At 37.6% G+C, this 25,428-nt stretch overlaps 1 protein-coding gene and 1 long non-coding RNA gene across 5 annotated transcripts in view; one reads left to right on the top strand and one right to left on the bottom strand.

The window, feature by feature from the left end:
• Positions 1-7,679, top strand: part of LOC139766592 (uncharacterized) — a 51,959-nt gene extending 44,280 nt beyond the window's left edge. The window contains exon 3 of the long non-coding RNA XR_011716928.1: positions 5,148-7,679. This is a non-coding gene — a long non-coding RNA (uncharacterized lncRNA). The remainder of the gene's footprint in view (positions 1-5,147) is intronic.
• The window catches only part of LOC139766591 (serine/threonine-protein phosphatase 2B catalytic subunit 2-like), a 401,759-nt gene that overhangs the window by 14,399 nt on the left and 361,932 nt on the right, over positions 1-25,428 (bottom strand). For 2 of the 4 annotated variants that reach the window (XM_071695444.1, XM_071695443.1), the window contains exons 12-15: positions 9,197-9,220; positions 7,697-7,778; positions 5,138-5,235; positions 92-300 (exon numbers count right to left, since the gene is read on the bottom strand). In XM_071695444.1, coding sequence (XP_071551545.1) covers positions 107-300; positions 5,138-5,235; positions 7,697-7,778; positions 9,197-9,220 — 398 coding nt within the window. In that variant the 3' untranslated portion in view covers positions 92-106. The remainder of the gene's footprint in view (positions 1-91; positions 301-5,137; positions 5,236-7,696; positions 7,779-9,196; positions 9,221-25,428) is intronic. The other 2 variants (XM_071695445.1, XM_071695446.1) reach the window with 2 other exon arrangements.

A 25,428-nucleotide genomic window follows, 5' to 3' on the forward strand; every position in this document is an offset into this window, starting at 1 on the left:
AGACTAAAGACTTTCAACTATGAACTAAACTATACCTGAACTCTGGCAGCATCTTAAAAGATACCATAATACTCTAAATAGCTATGGTTACCTGAGGCTTTGGGTTTCACAAGTGGGTGTTGGGTGCTGTGTTGGAGGAGTTGGACTTGTCTGCTTCATCTACTGAGGCAGGGGAGGAGACAACAGGCTGGGTAATAGCAGGGGCATCCTTCCTTGGAGGCATCCGCTCATTCATCGCATCTAGACCCTTAGCCTCCGCAAAGGATGTTATCTTGTGGTTGGGTGAGAAGCCCGCCATTGCTGTGGGTATTTTTTATCAATGTTCTCAATTCTGAATCAATAAAGATTCGTTCAATTACAAAAGTAAAGTTACCCACAATATTGCACTGCATTACTGACAACATATATAAAAACATAAAGATAATTCTTTATTGTTTAGTCTTTGGAAATAAAGAATTCTTCACCTGCAATAAAAATACATTTCAGATACCTAAAACAATATTAATCAAGACTTTAGCTAACCAGCGTGGTTTCCTAAACCCATAACCAAGGCAAACCAGGTAGCTACCAGTGTCACTCACTCATCCATAAATGTTTGCAAACTAATCTATGATGTTAATGTCAGATGTATCCTGTATCTTCAGCATACAATGATGGTAATAAAATCAATAACACTATGCTTACTAAACACAACTGATGATTGAATGGATTTACTGTGAACCTTCAAAGCCCGTGACAATATATTTGTCAAACTTGGCATAGGACACAGGATACTTTGTAATACTTCTTGGGCAACCTCCAAGCCACTACACACACATATATTACTCAAAAAGAGAGGTAAACTTCTCGCATATCACAAACTATCACAAAAAAGAAAAGGTGAATAAATGGAGTTTTTGACAATTTTCAAATGCTATAACAATGTATTTATCACTAGTTCAATCATGTAACTGTTTTGCATGCTGAAAGCATCATTATCATTTTGTCAAAGAGTTAATCTTTAAAATTCTCAAAGTAATTACTCGATAAGCACTAAACAACTGTATCATCCTAACCCAATCTTAAACTCGACTCCACCAGGCTTACACCCATCTGAAATTATATTTTCCAGATATGTAGGAATCACAGTTTCACATCTGTGTTCTACATGTCACTTCTCTCTTACATTAAAAACAATGAATGAACATATCACATAACCATCATGCACAAGATGCAACTTTCACACAGAAGATACTGAAAACCTACTCCTCAAATATCCTTTACTCATCCCATAAAGACAAACACACATCACCATGCTTCTTGACTTGTGGTCCAGCCAAGTAAACATGGTGCCTCAGAAGCACCACAAAGGTCTTGGGGCATGAATGTAAGGTGTGTGTGTGACTCTAATTAATCACCTATTCATACAGCACCAGAAGATAGTTCAAGGTGGACCACATCTCTTGAACTTTCTAAAACAATAAGAAGCCTTCTAAACATCTGTAGATTACCCACAATCACAGTTTTAGCGATCAGTCTTTTCCAACCAACCACCACCCCTACACTGAAACTAAACTTTACATTCTTCTTAACAAGCTTCTTGTCTTTAGGTAACCTGTGGACAAATCTGTAACTCTCAGCATCTCTCTGAAGCTGAACTCTCAATTCATATACCGTTGCAAATGCTTTTTTTTTCCTGGATTCTCTCAATTAGATCTTTGTGCTTCTTCGAGTGCAGTGACCAGCTGAGAGGCAAAACCCAGTTTTGGTCTAGTATGTTACCAAACATTTTCTTGTCCATATACTCATATGCACTTCAACTGAATATCTGCCAGCAAGCAATTTTCCACTTTCATAATTCTCATGATATGGGGCTCTGGTGACAATTTAGCCACAATGTCAACTACTAAGTCTCTCTAACATAGATTCCTGCAAATTATTTCCAACTCAATAATAATCACATCAATACTTTTCATGGTCTTACCCCCCCTTACCTAGTACTTACCCAGATTAAATTTCATCAACCATTCATCAGGCCACCTTCTGAGTTTGTCGAGGTCCCCATACAAAATGATATAATCATCATTATTCTTTACTTTCATGACAGTGGTACTGTCTGCAAACATAGTCAGGTAAGAGTTCAGTCTTTTTGTAAGTCACATACATGCACCAAGAACAGTGGGCCCAAAAACAAGCCCTACAGCAATCCACTAATGACCCTAGCCAACTCTGAGAATGCTCCTCTAACTTGCATTCTTTGCACTACAGTGGTCTTCAATCCACTGAGTTTACATTTTTATTTCTTCCTGTAAATCTAGCTTCTTCATCAAGATCTGAGGAAAGTTGTCATAAGCTTTCCAGCAGCCCATAAATACAGTCTAACCAGCCATCCCTTTGACTTACAACATAGGTCACCATGTCCTATAAGAGATTTGTAATGCATACCATCTTTCCCTGGATCCATGTGGTCTCCCAGTTATGTACCCTCTCCTTTGCATATAGCCATCCATTTGCTTTCTTATTCTCTTTTCCAGTGTTTTACAGACCTCACTTATTTATAAAGACTGGCCAGTAGTTCAGTGAGATTCTAAAAAAGATTGGCCAGTAAATATGTGAGATCATCTCATCACCTTTCTTACACACAACATCTGCCCCCTCCTACATCTCTGGAACTACAACTTCCTCCAGTGACCAAATGAAAAAAATTTTGAAGTACCTATGAAGTGCCTCTGGATATTCCTTCATTAAATATTAAGATACTTCATCCAGACCATGAGCTTTATATTTGTCAAGTTATTTTATTGACCTGATTACATTACTTTCATCAATTTCTATACCTTCTAAGACATCCCTATCCCACCTTGCTAATGTTGGGGCAGCAGTTAACCCCACTGTGATAACTTTTTTACCTATCATTCCACTGCACATTATTCCTCCTCATTCTAGAGAGTTTTTCACTCCCAAGTCCCTTAACCTGAATAACTATTCTTTAACTAATGACTTTCACCCAATGAATTTATAGAAAAGTATTGGATAGTGGGGACAGTGTTTGGGCATGGATTGTTCAGAGCAGAAGTTATGTTACTTCATTATTTACCTTAGTTTACTGACTTTATGATTTGCTTTGGAACCTATGCACCCATTAATCACATTGTTTTCATTTACATAATTCTCATCAACATATAATTTCAATGAACAAACACTATCTCACCTATTTGATAATCCTCAGTGTATAAATTTCTTTGCTTACAAACTCAGCCCAATTGTAACAAGGGTTTCAACTACTCTCATAGCAATGGATTACATGACTGACAGATTGCCAAAAGCAAAACCTCATCACTAAGTGGGGAAACCATGGCACTCTTTAACTGTCCTACGTTCACTTCATTTTTTTTTTTTTTTTTTTTTTTTTTATACTTTGTCGCTGTCTCCCGCGTTTGCGAGGTAGCGCAAGGAAACAGACGAAAGAAATGGCCCAACCCCCCCCATACACATGTACATACACACGTCCACACACGCAAATATACACACCTACACAGCTTTCCATGGTTCACCCCAGACGCTTCACATGCCTTGATTCAATCCACTGACAGCACGTCAACCCCTGTATACCACATCGCTCCAATTCACTCTATTCCTTGCCCTCCTTTCACCCTCCTGCATGTTCAGGCCCCGATCACACAAAATCCTTTTCACTCCATCTTTCCACCTCCAATTTGGTCTCCCTCTTCTCCTCGTTCCCTCCACCTCCGACACATATATCCTCTTGGTCAATCTTTCCTCACTCATTCTCTCCATGTGCCCAAACCATTTCAAAACACCCTCTTCTGCTCTCTCAACCACGCTCTTTTTATTTCCACACATCTCTCTTACCCTTACGTTACTTACTCGATCAAACCACCTCACACCACACATTGTCCTCAAACATCTCATTTCCAGCACATCCATCCTCCTGCGCACAACTCTATCCATAGCCCACGCCTCGCAACTATACAACATTGTTGGAACTACTATTCCTTCAAACATACCCATTTTTGCTTTCCGGGATAATGTTCTCGACTTCCACACATTTTTCAAGGCTCCCAAAATTTTCGCCCCCTCCCCCACCCTATGATCCACTTCCGCTTCCATGGTTCCATCCGCTGACAGATCCACTCCCAGATATCTAAAACACTTCACTTCCTCCAGTTTTTCACCATTCAAACTCACCTCCCAATTGACTTGACCCTCAACCCTACTGTACATAATAACCTTGCTCTTATTGACATTTACTCTTAACTTTCTTCTTCCACACACTTTACCAAACTCCGTCACCAGCTTCTGCAGTTTCTCACATGAATCCGCCACCAGCGCTGTATCATCAGCGAACAACAACTGACTCACTTCCCAAGCTCTCTCATCCCCAACAGACTTCATACTTGCCCCTCTTTCCAAAACTCTTGCATTTACCTCCCTAACAACCCCATCCATAAACAAATTAAACAACCATGGAGACATCACACACCCCTGCCGCAAACCTACATTCACTGAGAACCAATCACTTCATATGCAAATAAAATCACCAGTCCTGCACTCATCTCACACACATAAACACATCATCTTTCTTGAACTTTGTTCCATCCATTAGGTACATGAAGTCCAGAATTTACTGACGAAGATGTTAACCCTGCAATGACCAAGTCTATGATATCTAAAAAAAGAAATCACATACCCAATCTAAAGGGGCTGGTCCCAATGATACAAACAATATTTACATATCCTGCACTATGAAGGTGCCTACCTGGTTGAAATGCAAAATGTTCAACCTCCCTAAGATTCAGCTTAACTACTATAACCTGTCACAAAGCTCTTCATTAAAAATTTTCATGTAAATTTTCAGGTTTGAACAGCTATTTCTTAACAGTTGTTCTGCATCAATAGTTCATGCTGTACATAATATTATTATGTCAGTAATCTTGATAAGCTTTGTAATATCTGCAAGTCCAATCAGTGCCTGAATGCATTTAGCACTGATAGTAATGTTACTCAAATTTCTCACTTTTTCTGTATATATGAAGTACAGTATTTTTGCAATCAGAAATGCCTGATTTTTAACTGACTGGCAATGACTCACAGAAAATCTATTACATTAACTATGCAATTCTATCACCAAACTTACCATTTTTCAGTGACGCTTTTCCTCCTGACAAGGCTCCAAGCGGTAAAGCACCAGTAGGGGTCAAACCCTTCAGCTGCAGTACACTCTCACTCTCCTCTCTGAAAGAAGCAACAAGGTTACACTAAGAGGCGGCTAAAAAGATGGAAACTAAGTGAAGGTAAAAGAAATGAGAGCAGCAATGAAATAAGCCAAATCGATGTCAAACAAAATACGTTTAAGAATAAAAATTGGATGATTATATGAATTTTTTGGGGGAAAAGTGACATGTTGAACAGAGTGGAAGAAAATGCGCTGAGGACAAGTTGGAAACCATAAGCTAATCTCTTGTTTTTTACTTTGTTCATTTATGTTGGGTACCTACCCATGAGTACCTACAATGCAATTTTACTAAGATGGCAGAGCTGGTATGAAACCCTTACTGTATGTCCTGCTTCATTAATAAGACTATTCCTCTTTGCTTTTACAGAGCTGTATATTCTTGGTTCATTTGTGACTGATTTCAACATCATGTGAAATTTTTTTTAATTTTTCTGCAGTTGTTCCTTACATGTATCCTATTTCTTGTGGTAATACATTAATTTATGGACTCCTGTGGTGTAGCGGTTAGTGTTCCTGACTGAAGCATTCACAGGCTGCCCAGGGTCGAGCACATAGGTTCGAATCCTGATTCTGGCTCAGTCCACAGTCAACCCAGCCGTTAATCCACACCTAGGGGTTAGCCAGTAAAATGGATACCTAGCTTAGGCTCGGGTATATATACCTATACATATATACATATATATAGTGTTAATGGGATGGTCTTGATTAGGGCCTCAGCTGCCCGTGCCACCTAAGCTAACATAAAAAAAAATAGTAGTTTTTCCAGCTTTCTTCCACAGCATTCATATAATTCACCCTGTTACATTTTTGGTATGTTCCATGATATTCTGGGACATGTAATGACTATGTATCTTCCTTGTTGAGATGCTTTCAGGTTCAATATATGTTCCGTAACACCTTCAATTAGTTGCCATGCATCACATATCGGTACCTTTTTCTTCTTTCTAGGCTACAGGGTTCCAGTTTCTTCAGCCTTTCATGGTAGTTCATGTGTTACATCCCTACAATTTTGCTCAGGAAGTGCCTCTGAATTCACTGTAACATGCTCCATCAGCTACCATATGACACAATAGTATTCAACTTTGTTTCATTCTCATCAACAGTTCGCTGTCTCTTCTGAAAGTTATCAATATAATATCATTCATCTCTTGGTTTGAGGTGCTTAATGTGCTCTATGAATTCTACTATTTCATTAATGATTACATCCAGATCTTTTACATATTCATCACTTTTTATAGCTTTCTCTGTTGAACCTTTATTCTGGGTCACTGATGCATGCTTCTTGTTCTGTAACTTATTGCTCTAATTCATCTATGTTAGATTCAATCGGGTTCACTGCTTCCCATTCGTATGTCATGTCTAAGTCTTTTTACGTTTTAATTAACTTTTGATCCAATCATTTTCCTTACTATGGTGTCATCAGCAAACCACCTTACTATGCTTTCTTTCACTTCACTGTCAATGTCTAATATTATTATTAAAAAAAAAAAAGAGTATTAAGGCCACTTCTTTTACTTGTGGTACCCCAAACAGAAAACCTCAGACATGATTCTACTTGTTCCACTGAAATGATGGCATGTCTTGCATAACAAACAAGATTACTCTTCTTTCCTGTTCAACATTTATTAATCATGGGTTCATCCAGGAGATTTCAACCACATGTCAAGTATCCTCTTGAATGTTTCTGTAGCTGTTCCTTGCATTTTTTTCTCCTGGTAGTACACGAAATAGCCATGGAACTTCTTTGCTGGGCTCTTATATAATTTTGTTTGATTTATTTTTGAAATATTTCAGTGTTCCTGCAGACTTAAAACCGTACTTTCCTTACTGAGAGATTTTCAGATTCATTATATATTCCTTCACACTTTCAATCTGTTACCATCCACAAATTATCACATCTTTTCTTTCTAGGCTACAAAGTTCCCATTCTTTTAGCCCCTTACAGTAATTCATGTATTCCATCCCCTTGATTTTACACATGGAATGCTTCTGAAATCTTTTTGTTAGTGAATTGCTTCTGAATTCTAATTCATTTACTTCTGCTTGTTCTGTTGGTGACCATACGACTCAGCAGTAGTCACTATTGCTTCTTATGTATACAAGAAACATTTTCATCAACAGTTTTCAGTTTCCTATTAGAAAAGTTCTTAATATCATACCAATCTTTGCTTGGTTTGAAAGTTCTACCTTCTCAACTATTTTGAAAGCCACATGCTTTGAGTGACTGGTATGTCACCAGCAACAAAGAAATCCCTGCTCCTAACCATGCCTGGACTTTTGTTGGACATCATTTGATCAGTTGAAAAAAATAAAATACCGTCTCAGCACACCCCTAGTCCTACAGTGAGCTACACAACGTGTAATATTCTATAGATCTTGGCGAATCTAAGACATTAAGCATTAATCTTTTTAACATATCTCTAATAAAACAAATCACGAACAATGCTATGTTTTACTCACCTTAAAACTGAGAATACACGAGCCATTTTGCCAATGGCACGAATCTTGTTTCGGATCACCTCCTTCCGCATGGCTCCTTTTTCTGTTGATCAGTAGGGTTAGACATGAGTATTACAGTAAACATACCTTTGCATTTTTCAGTAACTCCCCAAGCAAACATAATGAACTGCCACCCAATTAAAGCTCAAACTTCAAGAACTAATGAAGGTAAAATTTCTGACCCTGAAATATGTTCAAGCCCTCATGAGGTAGTAAAGCCTCATATCAAAAGAATGGCATCTGAAAACTGAGTATTAAAAAAAGTTACATCAATATTACAATATGCACAACTTATCAAATGAAATGTAAATTAAATACACAATTAAATTCACATTATTATCCCAGATGACTGGATTATTGCAATCTTTTTCCATTAACCTGTTATAAAGTGATGGTCAGACCATCATAACGATGTAACATATACTGACAACATTCCTAGCAAGACAACACATACAGGTGAACGTCCCACACAGTATTCTGGCATTACATATCAGTCAATGCCACAGATTCAATCTAAGTGATAATAATGACACAACTGGAGGAGATTTCTTTCATCAGAGCTGAACATTCAAACCAGATAAGAGAAATCTCCTCTATAAATGATAGGTCATCAAGAACCTATCAGATAAAGCCAAGAACAGCAGAATTTATAGGTCCTAGAGTGCAGTTTCATCTATGGCTAAGTTTCCCAGTACTATGATCAGCTACTCAAGAGCCTCATGTAGCACTAAAACAAAGACCCATTTTCTTGGTGTTGTACATGAGAAAAGGAGTCTTTATGAAATTTCTGTGTAAGGCTCTTCTAGTATATCCCACTCCCTAGCAAGACTTTGGCAGCATTGGTTTTTACACAACTTACTCATTTCTTCCATCAAGAGGAATAAAACATTTAGTTTTTCCACTTACACTGAAATGCCATACAGGAAATCAATAACTAAGTTTGCTCTTGACACAAAATTGTCCATCTAAATGCATGACTTTTTAATCACAAAGCAAAGACACAAGCATATTCTAGCTCTACTATTATTGTTACCTTCAATAATAATTTTTGGTTTTGGGACTGCCAGCCATAAGTGACCTACATATGGATGTTACTCTCAACAGCTCAGCCACTCACAGCTAGCCATTTCACCTACACCACTAAATTTGAAAAGCATCATTTGTAACCACACAACTTCAAGCACAAACTTAGCTCTGAACATAGCACGACCTGCATTGCTGGTTAGCTGATGTGATTAGCATTCAAACTCTCAATTCTAATGACAATTAATCTGGTAGCCTCTTTGTTATTTTAGGATAAAAATACCTATTGGAGTCAGTCATGAAGGAAAGTAGTCACTGAAAAGAAAATGTGAAAAGAATGTACCAAACATGCATGAAAATAAAAAGAAAATGTTATCAAAGCACTTCAGACAGGCATGCAATCTCCTTACTTGGCTCCATGCCTGGTGCTTGACTTACCCGGCACAATTAGCACTGTTGTTGCTTGCAATGTTTGCCACAACAGTATCAACAAGTATTAAGGTCCAAGAAGATAAGCAGGATTTTGTTGGATTTTATGTGCACGCAAGCCACAGGAAATGGAAAGAAAAAGGAAATACTAGATAAAAAAGATACTGGAGACAATACGAATGAAATTAACAATAAACCCAAGATATTACTGGTATAGAGACCATAGTGCTGCACGACCAAGATCATCATTCTGAAGCCTCATTTGAGATAAGCATTAACTTTTACTTAAATTCCAAGCACTGACTAGTCATTTTAGTCTTAAAGTACTCCTGGCCCACATATCTGCCCAGATTTTTGTTTTATCTTTTTTCCTAATTAATAGCATCCAATCATTTACTTATCACCTGAAGCTTCATAATTTATGGCCAAAACTGCAATGGTATAACTGTGCTTCATCCCCCTAAGGACAAGTCCAAAGAAAAAGTAAGAACCTGACAATCAGCCATTTCCAGTCAGCATGCATCAGTCATTCCATACAAGCACCCAATGACCTCAAGAATCTAAATAGTCAAATTCCCCATACAGGCAAGACATGGCATCTAGCTGTAACATAAACAACAATCTCAGGCGGTGTATAATATGGACTAATTTTGTATCTACAATAAAATTAGCCTTATCAACTTGCTACCTAAAGATAGCTGTTGTTTACGATACAAGTAGTCAAAGAACAGGACATGACTCCAATGGATCTTTTTAAGAGACATATTTTAAAGATATATATTTTACAGGCCAAAAGAAATGGCTGTATGTCATGAAAACTGGCCTGATATATTCACCTTAATTACTCCCCTACACAAGCTGCCCAATACAATGGATAGGTCAGTCAATGGGATAGACAAGTCTTGTGAGAAGCAGAGAAACTTCTGAAAACAGTTTCAAGTGTTTCATCATTAAGAAGCTTTGCTGGTTTGTTTAATAATAAACCTTCCAAAAGAGAATCACTAGCAACCAGCCTTCAGGAGCATAGCACTGACACAAACCTTTATCCCAATGATTGATATGAACCAGCCGGCAGGAGTGGAATAATCACTGCTGAGCTCAAATTTTGTGAGGTTCTAGGCATTACAGTAAACAATAATGTAATTAGGTATTCAGTTTTGAATCATTTCAAACTACAAGATAGACATACAACTACAATAATGAGTTCCTAATGAGGAATTCCTTGGCTTAACAGATGTTTACTGTGCTATTTTTAAGCATCTAAATGTTTCCAACAATATTAGTTTACTAATACACTAAAAATACTGTTGTTGAAATCTAAGATCTTTGGTGCAAATAATTACACCTGTGAAAGTGAAGAAATTTGATATAAATGCTTAATTTTACTTTGGGAAGTGAGTGCAGCAGTAAGTGTGGGGAGGAGTTGGTGGTGTAGGCCGGGCTGAAGCCCAGGGCCAGGCACATGATCACCAGTACATCACACAGTGTACAGCAGTGCTGGCACAGTAGGGCAGGTCCCACCCAACTTGCCACTATCAAATACTAAGGTACATCTAGCTAGTTTCTCCTTGACTATGCTGGCCTGTACATAAACTACTTTGTCACATAAGACAACACTTTGACAAAGACAAACTGATGGGATTTAAAAGCTCCAAGTCAACTTTTGTAGTAGCAATTATCAATTCTTATGAAATACAGGACATTGATAATATGGAACAAGACAAATTTAAACTAACTACTGTAACAGGCCACATAGTACTTTCTACAGTGATACTACAGCCTTTGGACACTAATATGAAGTCTTACCATCTTCCCCTTCACCATTCACGAGAACAAAAAGAAAGTAGAAAAGACTGGTAAACACTTAGGACATTAAAATGTGAAGAGTTCCATAATCTGCCATCATGAAGCCACAATCATGAGGTTAAACAATAAGATAACTGTGCCAATACTGCTAACACAGCAGGCTTATTGGGTCGCCACCATTGATGGGAACTAATATGGCAGTCTCAAATAATAAAAATCAAAATTAGTAATTCAGAATATACACAAATCTATGAAAAAGATTTAATTAGAGAGCATATTTGTCAACAACTGCAGATCGTTTCTTCCACCTAAGATAAAGGGTACATGCAAAAGTTGGAAGCAATATTAACCACTGCCTTGTAAGAGATGCAGTGGATATGAAGAATGGAAAGTCAGACGTGTGTATATACAAAACTTTTACTACCAATAATCCAACTGCATGGACTACAGCTTTTTATCATTTTAACTATCTTAATATCATGCAAAACTATCCAGTGAAAAAAATTATAGAAAAATTTTGTTAATACATATCTATGCACAATAAGCAAAATTATCATCTTAAAACATCTGGTGGAAATTATAGCTTTCAAGATTCATCCTTATTAACATTAGCTGATATCACTCAGCATAAACTTTTGTAAATGTTTAAGTTTCACAGTGTAATGAATAATTATTTGTTTATCCTACATAATATCTAAAAAGTAAGGCAATAAAATGCACAGTTATGCAAACAGGAAGACTTTATGTATAATGCCAATATTCCAGGATGGGAATATACTCTGCTTTTCATAATCTCATTGTACAGTTTTTGGAAGCAGTTTATCTACCAACTATTTTAAAAAAAATCAAAATTACTGCTGAATTTAATTCTAACTTATTAATCATTAACAAATAACACACCTCACATACACACAAAAAAGGACAAGCATGCACGTACATAAAGGCACACAATGACATATACATACACACACTCACACACACACACATACTAACACAAAACTGTATACATAAATAAAGCTGTATGACAAAGAATGTTAAAGAGATGGGGTCCCATAAGTGTAAAACTCCTTCCTTGTGCAGTATAGGTAATTTCATACAATACAGACTGAAATAAAATGAATGAGGCAATAGTAAATGCAAACAGCACACGTTTAAAAAGTTGTATAGTAGTAGAGGTTCAAGAGATGGGGCCCCATGAGTGAGAAACTCCTTCCTATACAGTATAATAAGTATTTACACACACACACACACACATACACACAAACACACACACACACACACACACACAGATAATCAGAAAGCTAATGGAAGAATATTTGTAAAGAGAAATAACATCAGTGAGAGAAAACATGGAAAGGAGGGCATGAAACAAATCTCTCAGACTTTCACGAGAGTTAGGTCTGCTTTGAACAAAGAAGAAAGATGGATGGTTTGTGTTCCTGGACTTCAAGAAAGTGTCTAACAATGTACAACATGGGACGTCAGTCAAGAAGCTGGATCTTAAGCAGAAACAAGGGGAAACTACTTCAATGGACATAAAAGTTAGCAGAAGAGGCAAAATAAGACACATCTGAGGAGCCTACTCAAAATGAGTTGAGGTTACCAGTAGTGTCTTACAGAGTTCAGTCCTGGGACCAATGCTCTGCTTCATGTAAATGATTTGCCAGAAGGACTGGACACATACCTGCATATGTTTGTGTATGATGAGAATGAGAGGGAAGTACAGAATGATAAGGATTACATAAACCTAAAAGGGGTCCTAGACATACTCCCAAGTTAGTCTGAAAATGACTTGCTATTCAGCCTAAGCAAACATAAACTAATGATGATGGGATATAGATGGCCTTGATATGAGTAATCATGTAACAGGAAATAAGCTCCAGGAACCTTTGTGAGAAAAGGGCTTGGTATTAAGACATAGAACCCAATCTGTCCACAAAGCTCAATCTTAAGAGATGTGTGAAGGAAACAATGAGTATGTTGGCATATATTAGAAATTCTTTTAAGTATATGGGAAAGGAAATTCAGCGTACTAGTCACATCACATATTCGGACAAAATTGCCTTTTTGGTCTTCTTTGGTGCAAAAGTTAATACTGTTGACCATGAGTCACATATGTCCCCATCCAAGTTCAAATCATGGGTGTGGCAGTTAAGTCTCCATCCAACTCAGTTGTTCATCCTCCTCTCAGGGTTGATCAATAAACTGGTGTTTGGCTTAGACTATGTCCGTATAAATGTGATCAATAAATTGGTACTCAGCTAGACTATGTCTATATATATGTATATAAGTGTGTGTGTGTGTGTGTGTATAATTACCTATTTGTACTGTATGTGGAGGGAGTGTTACACCTGTGGGGTCCCATTGCTTGAACATTCTCTGCTTTAATACTTCTTAAAATTAAGTATGCTGTCAGCATTGTCTTCAGTCATTTTATTCCATTCATCCACCACTCTTATACATTAAAAACACTTCTTTACATCTTTTTTAACAAATTTCTTGCTTAATTTCATGGTATGTCTTTGGTTGCTCCATCCCTACATCTCACTAAGAACTGTTCACCGTCCACATCATTGATTTGTTTTAAACACTTCAGGGCTGTGATGACATCCCCCTCCCTCTTCTCTCTTCCAAGATGGGCAAATTTAAAACCTCTATCCTTTACCTATAACTTAGTTTTCTTAATTCTGGTAATATCTTTGTTGTCCTCTTTTGAACCTTCTCTATTAGCTAAGTGTGTTTCTTTTGGTTCAGTGGCCATACTTGAGAAGCACATTCTAGTTTATCCTTATGTAGGCCATGAACAGCTCACTAAATATATTTTCATCCACGTTCTTGTAAGCTATTCTGACCTTTGCCAGAATGCAGTTTGCCTCCTTAACTATTCCCCTTCTGTAGGACTCTGGTGACAGGTTAGGAATGATGTCTAATCCAAAATCTTTCACAGACACAGAATCCTGAAGGTCACTTCCTGCTAGAAATAATATTGTTGAGACCTTCTTTCACTTTGTTTCATCCTCATTACTTTATAATTGCTAAGGATGAATTATATCAACCATGTATCAGACCAACCTTGAAATATGTTTAGGTTCTCTTGTATGTTAATACAATTCTCCTTGCTTTTCTTTTCCCTCAAGACCTTTGCATCATCTGCAATTATATTCAGGTTGGAGTCCATACCTTCAGGCAAGTCATTTACATAAATCAAGAAGAGTACTGGTCCCACAATGGAATCCTGCTGCACTCCACTGATCAGCTCGACCCATCAAGTGAAGGCTCTTCTGACGTGTCCTTTTTACCCTTCCACTGAGATAATCTTCTATCCATTGAAGAAGTCTCCCCATTGATTCCTGCCTGGTGATCCAGCTTCTTAATTAGCTTCCTATGTGGCACTATCAATTGCTTTCTGACATCCAGATACAAACAATCCACCAAGCCTTCCCTTTCATTCAAGACAGAGCTCACTATCTCATAATATAAATCTACAAAAATTGTTATGCATGACTTTCCCAAAAATCATCTTGCCTTTCACATAAATGATTTCTTCCCTGTAGGAAGTCATATATTTGCCTTCTAATTATCTTTTCAAAAATTTTACAAACCACTTTCGTCAGTGTAAGAGGTCTGCAGTTCAGTGCCTGTTTCTGATCTCATTTCTTAGAGACAGGTATGAAATTTGCCTTTTTCCATTCCCCTGGCACTGTGTCACTCTCCAGTAACATCTTGAACAGTATTTCAAGAAGTTTATCTGGCATACCTGCATGCATTTTTAATACATATGGTGAAAAATCATCAAGACCATGAACCTTCTATGAGGTTAAGACTTCATAGTATTCTGTTAATTTTTTTTCTTGGCGACTGAGTGTTTTCCAAAACCTCCTCCCCATTCCATCTCACTGAAGTTGGGGGCAATAGTGTCTTCCACTGAGAAAACACTTTTGAAGTTAAGAAATTCCTCACATAACCCTGCATCATCAACAATTTTTCCCTCTGAATCCCTCATCCTGCTTTTTGACATCTTTATTTAACTATTCCTTAATTTTTTGTAACATTCCCTCTGTATCTAAGACTAGAGGTATCCATGTACTATAACTCCTTCACTGTAAATTTTACTAAACCTTTCACCATAAAACCCAGGTTTCTGGCTGCTGAACTCCACTTATCAATCTCTTACCAAAGATATTCTTGATGTTGTGCAGTTTTCTTCCAGTGTCCTCATTCACCACAAAGACAAACTTGAGCATTACATGATCACTTTTTTCAGTGTATCATACATAATATTCTAGATATCCAGGATAGTTAGTATATCTAGGAATGATGGTGCATCAGTCACTCTCACCATATGTTGGTATATGTTGGTATAAAAAAAAATTCCTATAAACACTCTTAAAACCTGTCTCCAAGAGGTCCATGACACCATAAGAACCTAAAGTTCCCCAGAGTAACATTATAATCGAAATCCCCCATTAACAGTACACAAACATTTCTGCAGTCCCCTCATTTCATTTGGCATCTCCTGTTTTCTTGTCTTCTGACTGTATTCTTTGCTTTTATCCCTATCTTCCTTTAATCTATCACATTTCATGAATGTTGCACCAAATTCCATCTTGCCTGTAACTTTCTTAGCTTTCCTAAGTACATCCTGACTAGATCGACTCAAAGTCAAATGTAACCATAATTGGTCAACCTCTTGCATCTTGATTACCACCACCAACTGTTCTCCTTTGTCACCAAAACTGCATCTGGCAATTCTACAGTCTCTAGAATCTTTTAATGAACATCTCTTCTTTCTTTCCCCAATCTTCCTTATCTTGTGCATTATCTTTCAAGCTATAAATAATCAGTGATTTAAGTCTGTCAACCTCTTGCTTTAATCTTTCTAATTCTGGTGCAAACCAATTTTCTGCTAGATCCTTCAATGGTGAACTCTTAACCTCTATGTCTCTGACTCTCTTCTAGCAAACGAGCACTGGTCTTGTACGCTATGTACTTTTTTAAAGTTTTCATTAACTAGGCCACAGACTTCCTTGACTGGTACATTTCTAATACTGCATATCATTTTTTCTAGTCGCCCTTAACTTCCTGTATACCTCTGTTTATATCACCCAGGTGATACAAACAGTAAATTTTACACAGTGTCTGCTGATCAGCTACTGACATTGCTCCTTCTACACCTCCCTGTCAACTACAGTAAAGAGATTGTGTGTGTTTTTGTCATTTCCTCTAATTCACAGCAGCTGAAATTGCTCCTTTTGCACTAACTTGCCCAATATTCACAACAGATTCCTTATCTGTTTTAAGTCCTTTCCTCTAACTGACAGCTTCTGGAACAACTATAACACACACACACACACACACACACACATATATATATATATATATATATATATATATATATATATATTATTTATTTTTATTTATCATACTTTGTTGCTGTCTCCCGCGTTAGCGAGGCAGCGCAAGGAAACAGATGAAAGAATGGCTCAACCCACCCACATACACATGTATATATATACACATCCACACACATACATATACATACCTATACATTTCAACATATACATACATATACATACACAGACATATACATATATACACAAGTACATAATTCATATTTGCTGCCTTTCTTCATTCCCGTCATCACCCCGCCACACATGAAATGACACCCCCTCCCCCCGCATATGCGAGAGGTAGCGCTAGGAAAAGACAACAAAAGGCACATTCATTCACACTCAGTCTCTAGCTGTCACGTATAATGCACAGAAACCACAGCTCCCTTTCCACATCCAAGGCCCCACAAAACTTTCCATGGTTTACCCCAGACACTTCACATGCCCTAGTTCCATCCATTGACAGCACGTCGACCCCAGTATACCACATCGTTCTAATTCACTCTATTCCTTGCACGCCTTTCACCCTCCTGCATGTTCAGGCCCCGATCACTCAAAATCTTTTTAACTCCATCTTTCCACCTCCAATTTGGTCTCCCACTTCTCGTTCCATCCACCTCTGACACACATATCCTCTTTGTCAACCTTTCCTCACTAATTCTCTCCATGTGACCAAACCATTTCAAAACACCCTCTTCTGCTCTCTCAACCACACTCTTTTTATTACCACACATCTCTCTTATCCTTTCATTACTTACTCGATCAAACCACCTCACACCACATATTGTCCTCAAACATCTCATTTCCAGCACATCCCCCCTCCTCCGCACAACTCTATCTATAGCCCACGCCTCGCAACCATATAACATTGTTGGAACCACTACTCCTTCAAACATACCCATTTTTTGCTTTTCAAGATAACGTTCTCAACTTCCACACATTTTTCCACGCTCCCTGAGCTTTTGCCCCCTGCCCCACCCTATGATTCACTTCCGCTTCCATGGTTCCATCCGCTGCCAAATCCACTCCCAATTATCTAAAACACTTCACCCCCTCCAGTTTTTCTCAATTCAAACTTACCTCCCAAATGATTTGTCCCTCAACCCTACTGTACCTAATAATAGCCTTGCTCTTATTCACATTTACTCTCAGCTTTCTTCTTTCACATACTTTACCAAACTCAGTCACCAACTTCTGCAGTTTCTCACCCGAATCAGCCACCAGCGCTGTATCATCAGCAAACAACAAATGACTCACTTCCCAAGCTCTCTCATCCACAACAGACTGCATACTTGCACCTCTTTCTTCATCTGTTCCTGGCACTACTATGATGCTAACATAAGAAATGGCAATCAAGTATGAAGAAATAGATATACATCTGTAAGTGGGTGTTACTGGGCTCTGCTTGAAAGAGGTTCAATTGGTAAGTGAAAAGTAACCTTTGGCATGGTTTTATCTTTGGGAGAACAGTTTCATAAAAAAAATTGTCACTCCAAAGGAATCTGCATTTCCCTGCTACTTCAAGTATGCAGCTCTGGGCTGTTGGAGCCTTTAAAAAGAGGACCTTGGTAACCCTAGGACTTTTTCATAGAAACTGTCTTGAGCTAATCATAAATAAAGGGGATATCAGACTCTGCCTGCTTGAAATTACACCGCGAGTGAAAAGTCACCTATGGTGAGGCTGTATCAGTTGGGGTACAGTCTCATTAAAAAGCCAAGGGAACCTACATTTCCCTTATAGTGGAAGTAAAACAGCCTTGGGTAACCTAAATGTCGTCATGTACCTTTACTACAAATGATAAAACCGCCTCATTCTAAGATCATTGCTACAACAAATGGCCTATATGACTTTTGACACCGATGGTAATTGACCTCCCTCTCCTCCCATCCTCCTTCCTCACACAATGTCACTTCAGTGTTTCTTTGAATGCATGAGTGCTAGGATGCTAACAGGAGTTAATGTGGAAAAGGTTTTGTCGCTTGAGGTTCGAGTGTTTCTGGTGGAACAGGTGTTACATAGCACAAGTAAATATATACATATAAAGCGCAACAGAAGTTTACTGAAAAATACTCCAACACTCCCGTATCACATCACAAAGCAGTGCGGTGGTTAACTGCCAAGTTTCCCTGAGATTGAATTAGTTGAGGATGCACCTACATCTAGCAGGCTGGCAGTAGTAACAGAGAACATATTAGATATTTAAGATTGCATGATACAAAGCCCGGAAAAGTCTGTTCATTAATTAACAAATAGATGTACACTATCTATGGCAAGTGCACAGCGACTTTTGGCCCATCCTGTACATATTCCTTCTTTCTTTGATACTCGCTCATCATTTCTCACATTAGTGAGGATGCAACAGATGAAGAAAGGCCTTAATCTTTCACCTCCATTCTCTTGCTGTCAAGTGTGAGGCACAGAAACCATAGTCCCCTATCCATAACCAGGCCCCACAGAGTCTTCCATGGTTTTCCTGATTGGAACAATCAGTTGCCTGTACCATCTCAGCTTAAAAAAATTTCTACTCAAGAGGAATTACCTAAAAGAAAGACAGCATGGTTTTTAGGAAAGGTGGTCATGTATAACAAACCTCTTGGATTTCTATGAAAAAGTGAGCTCTGTCTTAGACAAAAGGAAACACTTGGTGGATTGACTGTACATCTCTCGCTGTCAGAAAGCATTTGACACTGTACAGCATGGCTTATAAAGAAGCTGAATCAACAGGCAGAAATACCTGCAAGTCTCCTTCAATGAACAGAATTTCTGAGTGGAAGGGAGGAAAGGATGAATGTTAGAGGACCCTTCTCAAATCAGGTTGAGGTCACCGGGTTTTGTTCTAGTACTATAAGTCTTCTTATCTAGGAAAATGACTTGCCTGAAAGGACTGACTCCAAACTAAATCTGTTTGGACATAATGCACAGGTAAGAATGGAAGTAAAAAGTGTGCATAATTGCACTGACTTACATGGACACCTTGATAGACTCCAAGGCTGGTGTGATAAATAGCTGTTGAAGTTCAACCTGATTAAATGTAAATTAATAAGGATGGGTCACAGCAAAAGAACACCTTGATATGATTATCATTTAAGAGGAAATAAGCTTCAGGAATGTGTGAGTGAGAAAGACTTGGGAGTCAGCATTGTCCCTGTCACCAAAGTCTGACTTTACTGATTAGTTAAAGAGACCAACTTTCCCTTAGTAAATATTAGAGTACCATTCAAGTTAAAGGATAATGACTTGCGCAGCAAGCTGTTCACATCATACTTAAGGCTAAAACAAGAATAAACTTCTCAAGTTTGGTCATTGCACCTAAAGCATGAAGAGCTAATAGAGAAGGTCCAGAGGAAAGCAACAAAAATAGTAACAGAATTAAGACAAATGAGTTACAGTTAAAGGCTACATGCCTTAAATTTGTCCATCTTGCAAGAGAGAAGAGTGAAGGGTGACCTCAACTCATCCTTTAAGTTTTCAAAACAAATCAATGATGTGGACAGTGAACAGTTCTTTGTGAGAAGCTGGGATAAAACAACCAGAGGATATAACATGAAATTAAGAAAGCATTTGCTGAAAAATATGTAGTATAAGTGAGGTACAGGTTGAATACCCCTTATCCACAATGCCTGGGACCCGAAATGTTTTGAATTTTGGATTTTTTCGGATTTTGGAATATTCGCATATACATAATGAGATATCTTGGGAATGGGACCCAAGTCTTAAACACAAAATTCATTTATGTTTCACATACAACTTATACACATAGCCTGAAGGTAATTCATACAATATCTTAAATAATTTTGTGCATGAAACAAAGTTTGTATAACACTGAACCATCAGAAAGCTAAGGTCTCACAACCTCAGCTGCCCATGTGGACAATCTGTGGTTGTTTGGCATCATCTTCATACCTGACTCTGAATTTATGTGATACTGATAACCAATCATTTTCTTACTCTCACTCACACATAAGTACTTAACAGTACAAAAATATAAAATACCATTAATACAATGAAAAAATGTTTTTAGGTGCGGAATTTTCCACATGTAACATCATGTCGCCACTCATAAAGTTTAGGATTTGGGAGCATTTCGGATTTTTGGATTAGGGATGTTCAACTTGTAAATCACTAAAGACATGATCAATACAGACAGGATAGAGAAATTTAGGAAGTTGTATGATACAGAAAGTTAAAGACATGAGGCCCTACAAGTGTAAAACCCCCCCCCACACACAGTACAAATAGGCAGTTACACACACATACATAATCATGTATGCATGTGCATGCATGTACATGCACGCCGACACATACCAAAAAACAGGAGAGAATTATATGCATATTCACACATTCAGTATGAGCATAGTACATGCACCATCATCTCTAAGGAGAAAATTTTTTAAATATTGACAAGCATTAAGATTCCACTGTGATATATCTTACTTTTTCTAAGTCTTTAAACTGGCAATTACGTAAATATTGAAATATTTTATGAATACCAAATAATTTATAAGAACCTAATTAAAGTATTTCATCACATGTGCTACAAGAGTTTACCTTAACTCAGTAAGTTCTCTGTACATGACAAAAACTGAAAAAAAATATCATCAAATATCCTGCAATATATGCGACTTGCTTTTCAGAAAAATCCCAAAATCTAATTTACTGATGCTAAAAACTTATATGAAAATCTTTTAAACTGAACAGTCTGAGAGTCCATGGCAATTTAAACAAGAGAAATATCACAACAATATAAAGATACTTAAAAAGACTGAGGGATTAACATGAAGACAAAGAATATCTGAAAAAAGTTCAAATGCTTGACCACAGCTGCCAGCAGCACTACTATGAAGTTTATTGAGAAATCTTTACGTTCCCAATACGCAATGGAAAAAACCTAAACTGCTTTAACATACCCCTCTAAAGCCCTTCAATCTATACTGTATTGCATTCACAACAGGAATGGCACTTACAGCCAGAACTTGGGTAAGTTTTCAACTGTCATTAAGTACATTCTCTTTTCCGTTCAGAAACTTTCATTTTATATGTAACTTTACATATTTGTAACCCTTTGAAAATATTGCATATCTACGTTTTGTCCTTAATTTCATAAATCCCACTTAATAAAATTACTTCCACACAAACACACCAGAAAAATGACTGAGAAACATTATTAAGATCTTATCTAAAGTGAATATCATTTAAACATATATTTCAATTTACTCAGGGTTGCATGCATTTGAAATGCACTCAAAGTATTCCTCCAAATGAAAACAGTCAGCCAAATAAAAAAGAAAGTGGGAGAATAGGTTGTTCACCTTTCTGTGCCAATGGAAGCAATGTCTATGAAGTAGTATTGTAATGGACACTAAAAATGAAACTCTCTTATCTCTAATTCTTTAAACATATTCACAATGTTAAACCATTTAATGGCCAGCATAAGACTCCAACATTTTACACAATTTTTTTACTAATTCTTGTTTCCTCAGGTAAATCACAGGTAAACATGCACACCAATAAAAAAAATGAAATAAAAATAAGTCTATAAATTGGTTAAAAGCCTGAGGGAGGAAGTCACCAAAACAACAAGAGACTTCTTTATGTAACAACACAATGAATAAACCACAGAGACAAACCTATGACCTACCAGAGGCTAAGGTGGCATGCCCATTAAACACTAGTTAAAATTAGGAAAAAGAGAATTCATTTCTTCCAATATGAGGCACTAACACCTAAAAAGTTACAAGCAGAGTTGACTAATACCCACTGAAAACCTATTTTGTTTGTTAGATAGCAGTTAGCCATACCCATCTCCCTGTAACCAACTTGTAGGAATCCGACCATTTAGCTTCAATTTCACATCCACTTTAAGACTCTTAAGACTGACAAAAAGGGCAGGTAGAGTGGCAGTCACGTTCATAAACCTCATACGTTTTCTAAGTATATAAATACAAGATATTTCAAAACTGATTTTTGATACCAAAGAACATTATACATGGTCCTTTTTTGGTTTTACTACTTGTCCCACTTAAAGAATACAACATAGGAAACAGACAACAGAAGCTTTAAGGAAAGATCACAGCTTAGTTCCGTCCTCTTTTCCTTTTATGAAGTGACAATGCAGGAGTGGAGAATTTCCATCCATTAACACCATTCCTCTTATTTACTTTTACTCTTTCTAAAAGAGGAAATAGATGGAATCAAGCGGGGAGTGCTCATCCTCCTCGAAGACTCAGGCTGGGATGTCTGAATTTGTGGGAGTGTACAAGAGTGTAAGGAAGTAAATTCTAGATTGATGTGAGGAAAACTGAAAGTGGATGGAGAGATGGGTGATTACTGGTGCTTATACACCTGGTTATGAGAAGAAAGATCTTGAGAGGTAAGCGTTTTGGGAGCTGCTGAGTGAGTGTGTCAGCAGTTTTGGTGCAAATGACCGGGTATTAGTGATGGGTGATTTAAATGTGAAGGTGAGTAATGTGGCAGTTGAGGGTAAGTGCAGAGGGTATTAGGTGTTGAGAATGGAAATGGTGAAGAGCTTGTGGATCTCTGTGCTGAAAAACGACTAGTGATTGGGAATACCTGGTTTAAAGAGAGTGGGAATACCTGGTTTAAAAAGAGAGAGATATACACAAGTACACATATGTGAGCAAGAGAGATGATAAGAGGGGATTATTAGATTACGTATAAATTGATAGGCATGTAAAAGAGAGACTTTTTGTAGTTAGTGTGTTGAGAGGGCCAGCTGGCTGGAGGTCTGATCAATATCTTGTGGAGGCGAAGGTGAAGATTTGTCGAGGTTTTCAAAAAAGAAGAGAGAATGTCAGGGAGGAGAAAAAGGTGAGAGTAAGTGAACCTGGAAAGAAGACTTGTGTCAGGGGTTAACTAAGGAAAGGTTTGTGGGGCTTGGTTGTGGATTGGGAGCTGCATGATAGATAGAGAATGGATATGAAAAGATGCAGCTTTCTTCATCTGTTCCTGGCACTACCTAGCTAACGTGGGAAACGGTGATCAAGTATAAAAAAAAAAAGGAGACCCCATTCAAACCTTAAACATAAATAGCTAGTCTGCATATGCAACAAGTGTTCAAGCAAACAGTTACAATCAAATAACACCACTGACTGGACCCTGAGTCCTATATCCAACATCTGTCCAGCACTAAAGCTGAAATTATCCAAAGAAATTTCTCAGATTTGAGTTTCCAGAATTTCAATCACCAATGTGAATACAACATCCATAAAACAACACTGCAATATATATCTATACCAGATCACAATAATCATGTTTCTACAATTGCTCCAGGTTCCCTTTCTTGAAGAGTACTGGTTTTACTCCTGGACCCCTTTTCCAGGAGCTCTTGCAGCTCTAAGGCTGTGCTACTTCCAGTAGCAAGGAAATGATGGTCTACTTTTGAATGAGAAGCTCTTCGATGAGACTGTAATCCCTTTCATCAACATATGATGACATAGCTTTGCCGATGGAGACCTTTCACTCATGATGTAACCACAGGTAGGTGAAGTCAGGTTAAGACTGATTATGATATGACAAGGTATATATATATATATACACTTTGTACTATTATCACTGATTTATTATCTACAAAGTGTTATCAACTTCTAAGGAACAAGAAAAGTGAATGCTAACTTCCATAATATAAATAGAAAAGACTGAAATCTTCCCTTAAAACTATCCCAAATTACAGTCTTTGCACATATTTAATGTTTTTCTTTGCCCTTGAGCAGTATGGGAACAAACATCATGTGAACTAAGACCACTGCTCAATCTAAGATAATGCTCTAAGGCATTTATAAAATTCACACAGTGAATGGAATCTTCCTCTGCTGCTCTGGTAGCATACTCTTCTTATATACCCTTCGAAATTTTAATAGACACTGACCAGCCAAGTAGAGAACATGTGGGCAAGGATCTAGTAACAGTAACACTCAAAAATTACTATAATTAATTTCCGATGCACTATCCTCCTACTTACCCCAAAATGGGACATTCAAAAGTCCCAGATTATATACAGCATACTCACACATTCAAATGCTACAGGTAATCCATACCATTTATGCCACCTTAACAGTCACTGGGTTAAATGGCCACTTGTTTGAGGAGTATATGATCAATCCATTGGGTTGTTTGAATTCCCACTTAATGGATGTCATCTCTAGCTTACAGCATCTGCAGAAAAACTGTATGCCCCCACATATTTTCAAAGGCAACACAAGGCTAAGGGTAATTAAGGGAACACACATATGACACTCTCAGGGTGAAATCACAAGGCTAAGGGTAATTAAGGGAACACACATATGACACTCTCAGGGTGAAATCATCATACTTCTGGACACGGACAAGCATTCTTAATGGTGTGAGCCTCAAGCTATCTTAAGGGAATTATTTTTTCTTTTTTTCCCCTCAAGCTGCTACTTCATTTTGGTAATTTCTTCTATCTTGCTTCAAATGGTTGGCTTTTATCTTTCTTAAGAAACTCTTTAGAAAGCCAAAGTTCCTGCATGGAAGCAAGAAAATGTGGGTACATGTGACATTTCCAAGCACAATGGGTGCTCAGAAAGCATCAGGCAGCAGCTTCCTGAAACACCTCATCAGTGTCTTGTATGATCCCTATAGACCCATAACATGGACTTACAATACTTCACAAACTTCACCATCTGCAGATAGTAATCAAGGCCAAAGGAGAGACAGCAAACAAATAAAACATAAGAATTTGATATCGCCTTTGAAAATGTAAGCAGAAGGCAAACAAGATTTTTTGCAGACACTGCATCATTAGAAAAGCTAAACATTTGTGTCTGCAGTTAATTGTAACAGTAAATATGAAACATAAGAGTGTAGATTCCTTGAATGAAAGGCAAATCAATATGGATATAGCTAAGGAAACACAACCATTATTGAGATGGCAAGAGGCCATATAGAAAAGTATCATCCATTTGATAATCCTTTACTTCACTCACTACACTGATTCCATGGGCACTCAACCTTTTTCAAAAAACAATATTTAGACAATTTCTGAAAGAAAAGAACATGAAACAAAA

The sequence above is a fragment of the Panulirus ornatus genome, chromosome 58 (assembly GCF_036320965.1).
Source record: "Panulirus ornatus isolate Po-2019 chromosome 58, ASM3632096v1, whole genome shotgun sequence".
Classification (NCBI taxonomy): Eukaryota; Metazoa; Arthropoda; class Malacostraca; order Decapoda; family Palinuridae; genus Panulirus; species Panulirus ornatus.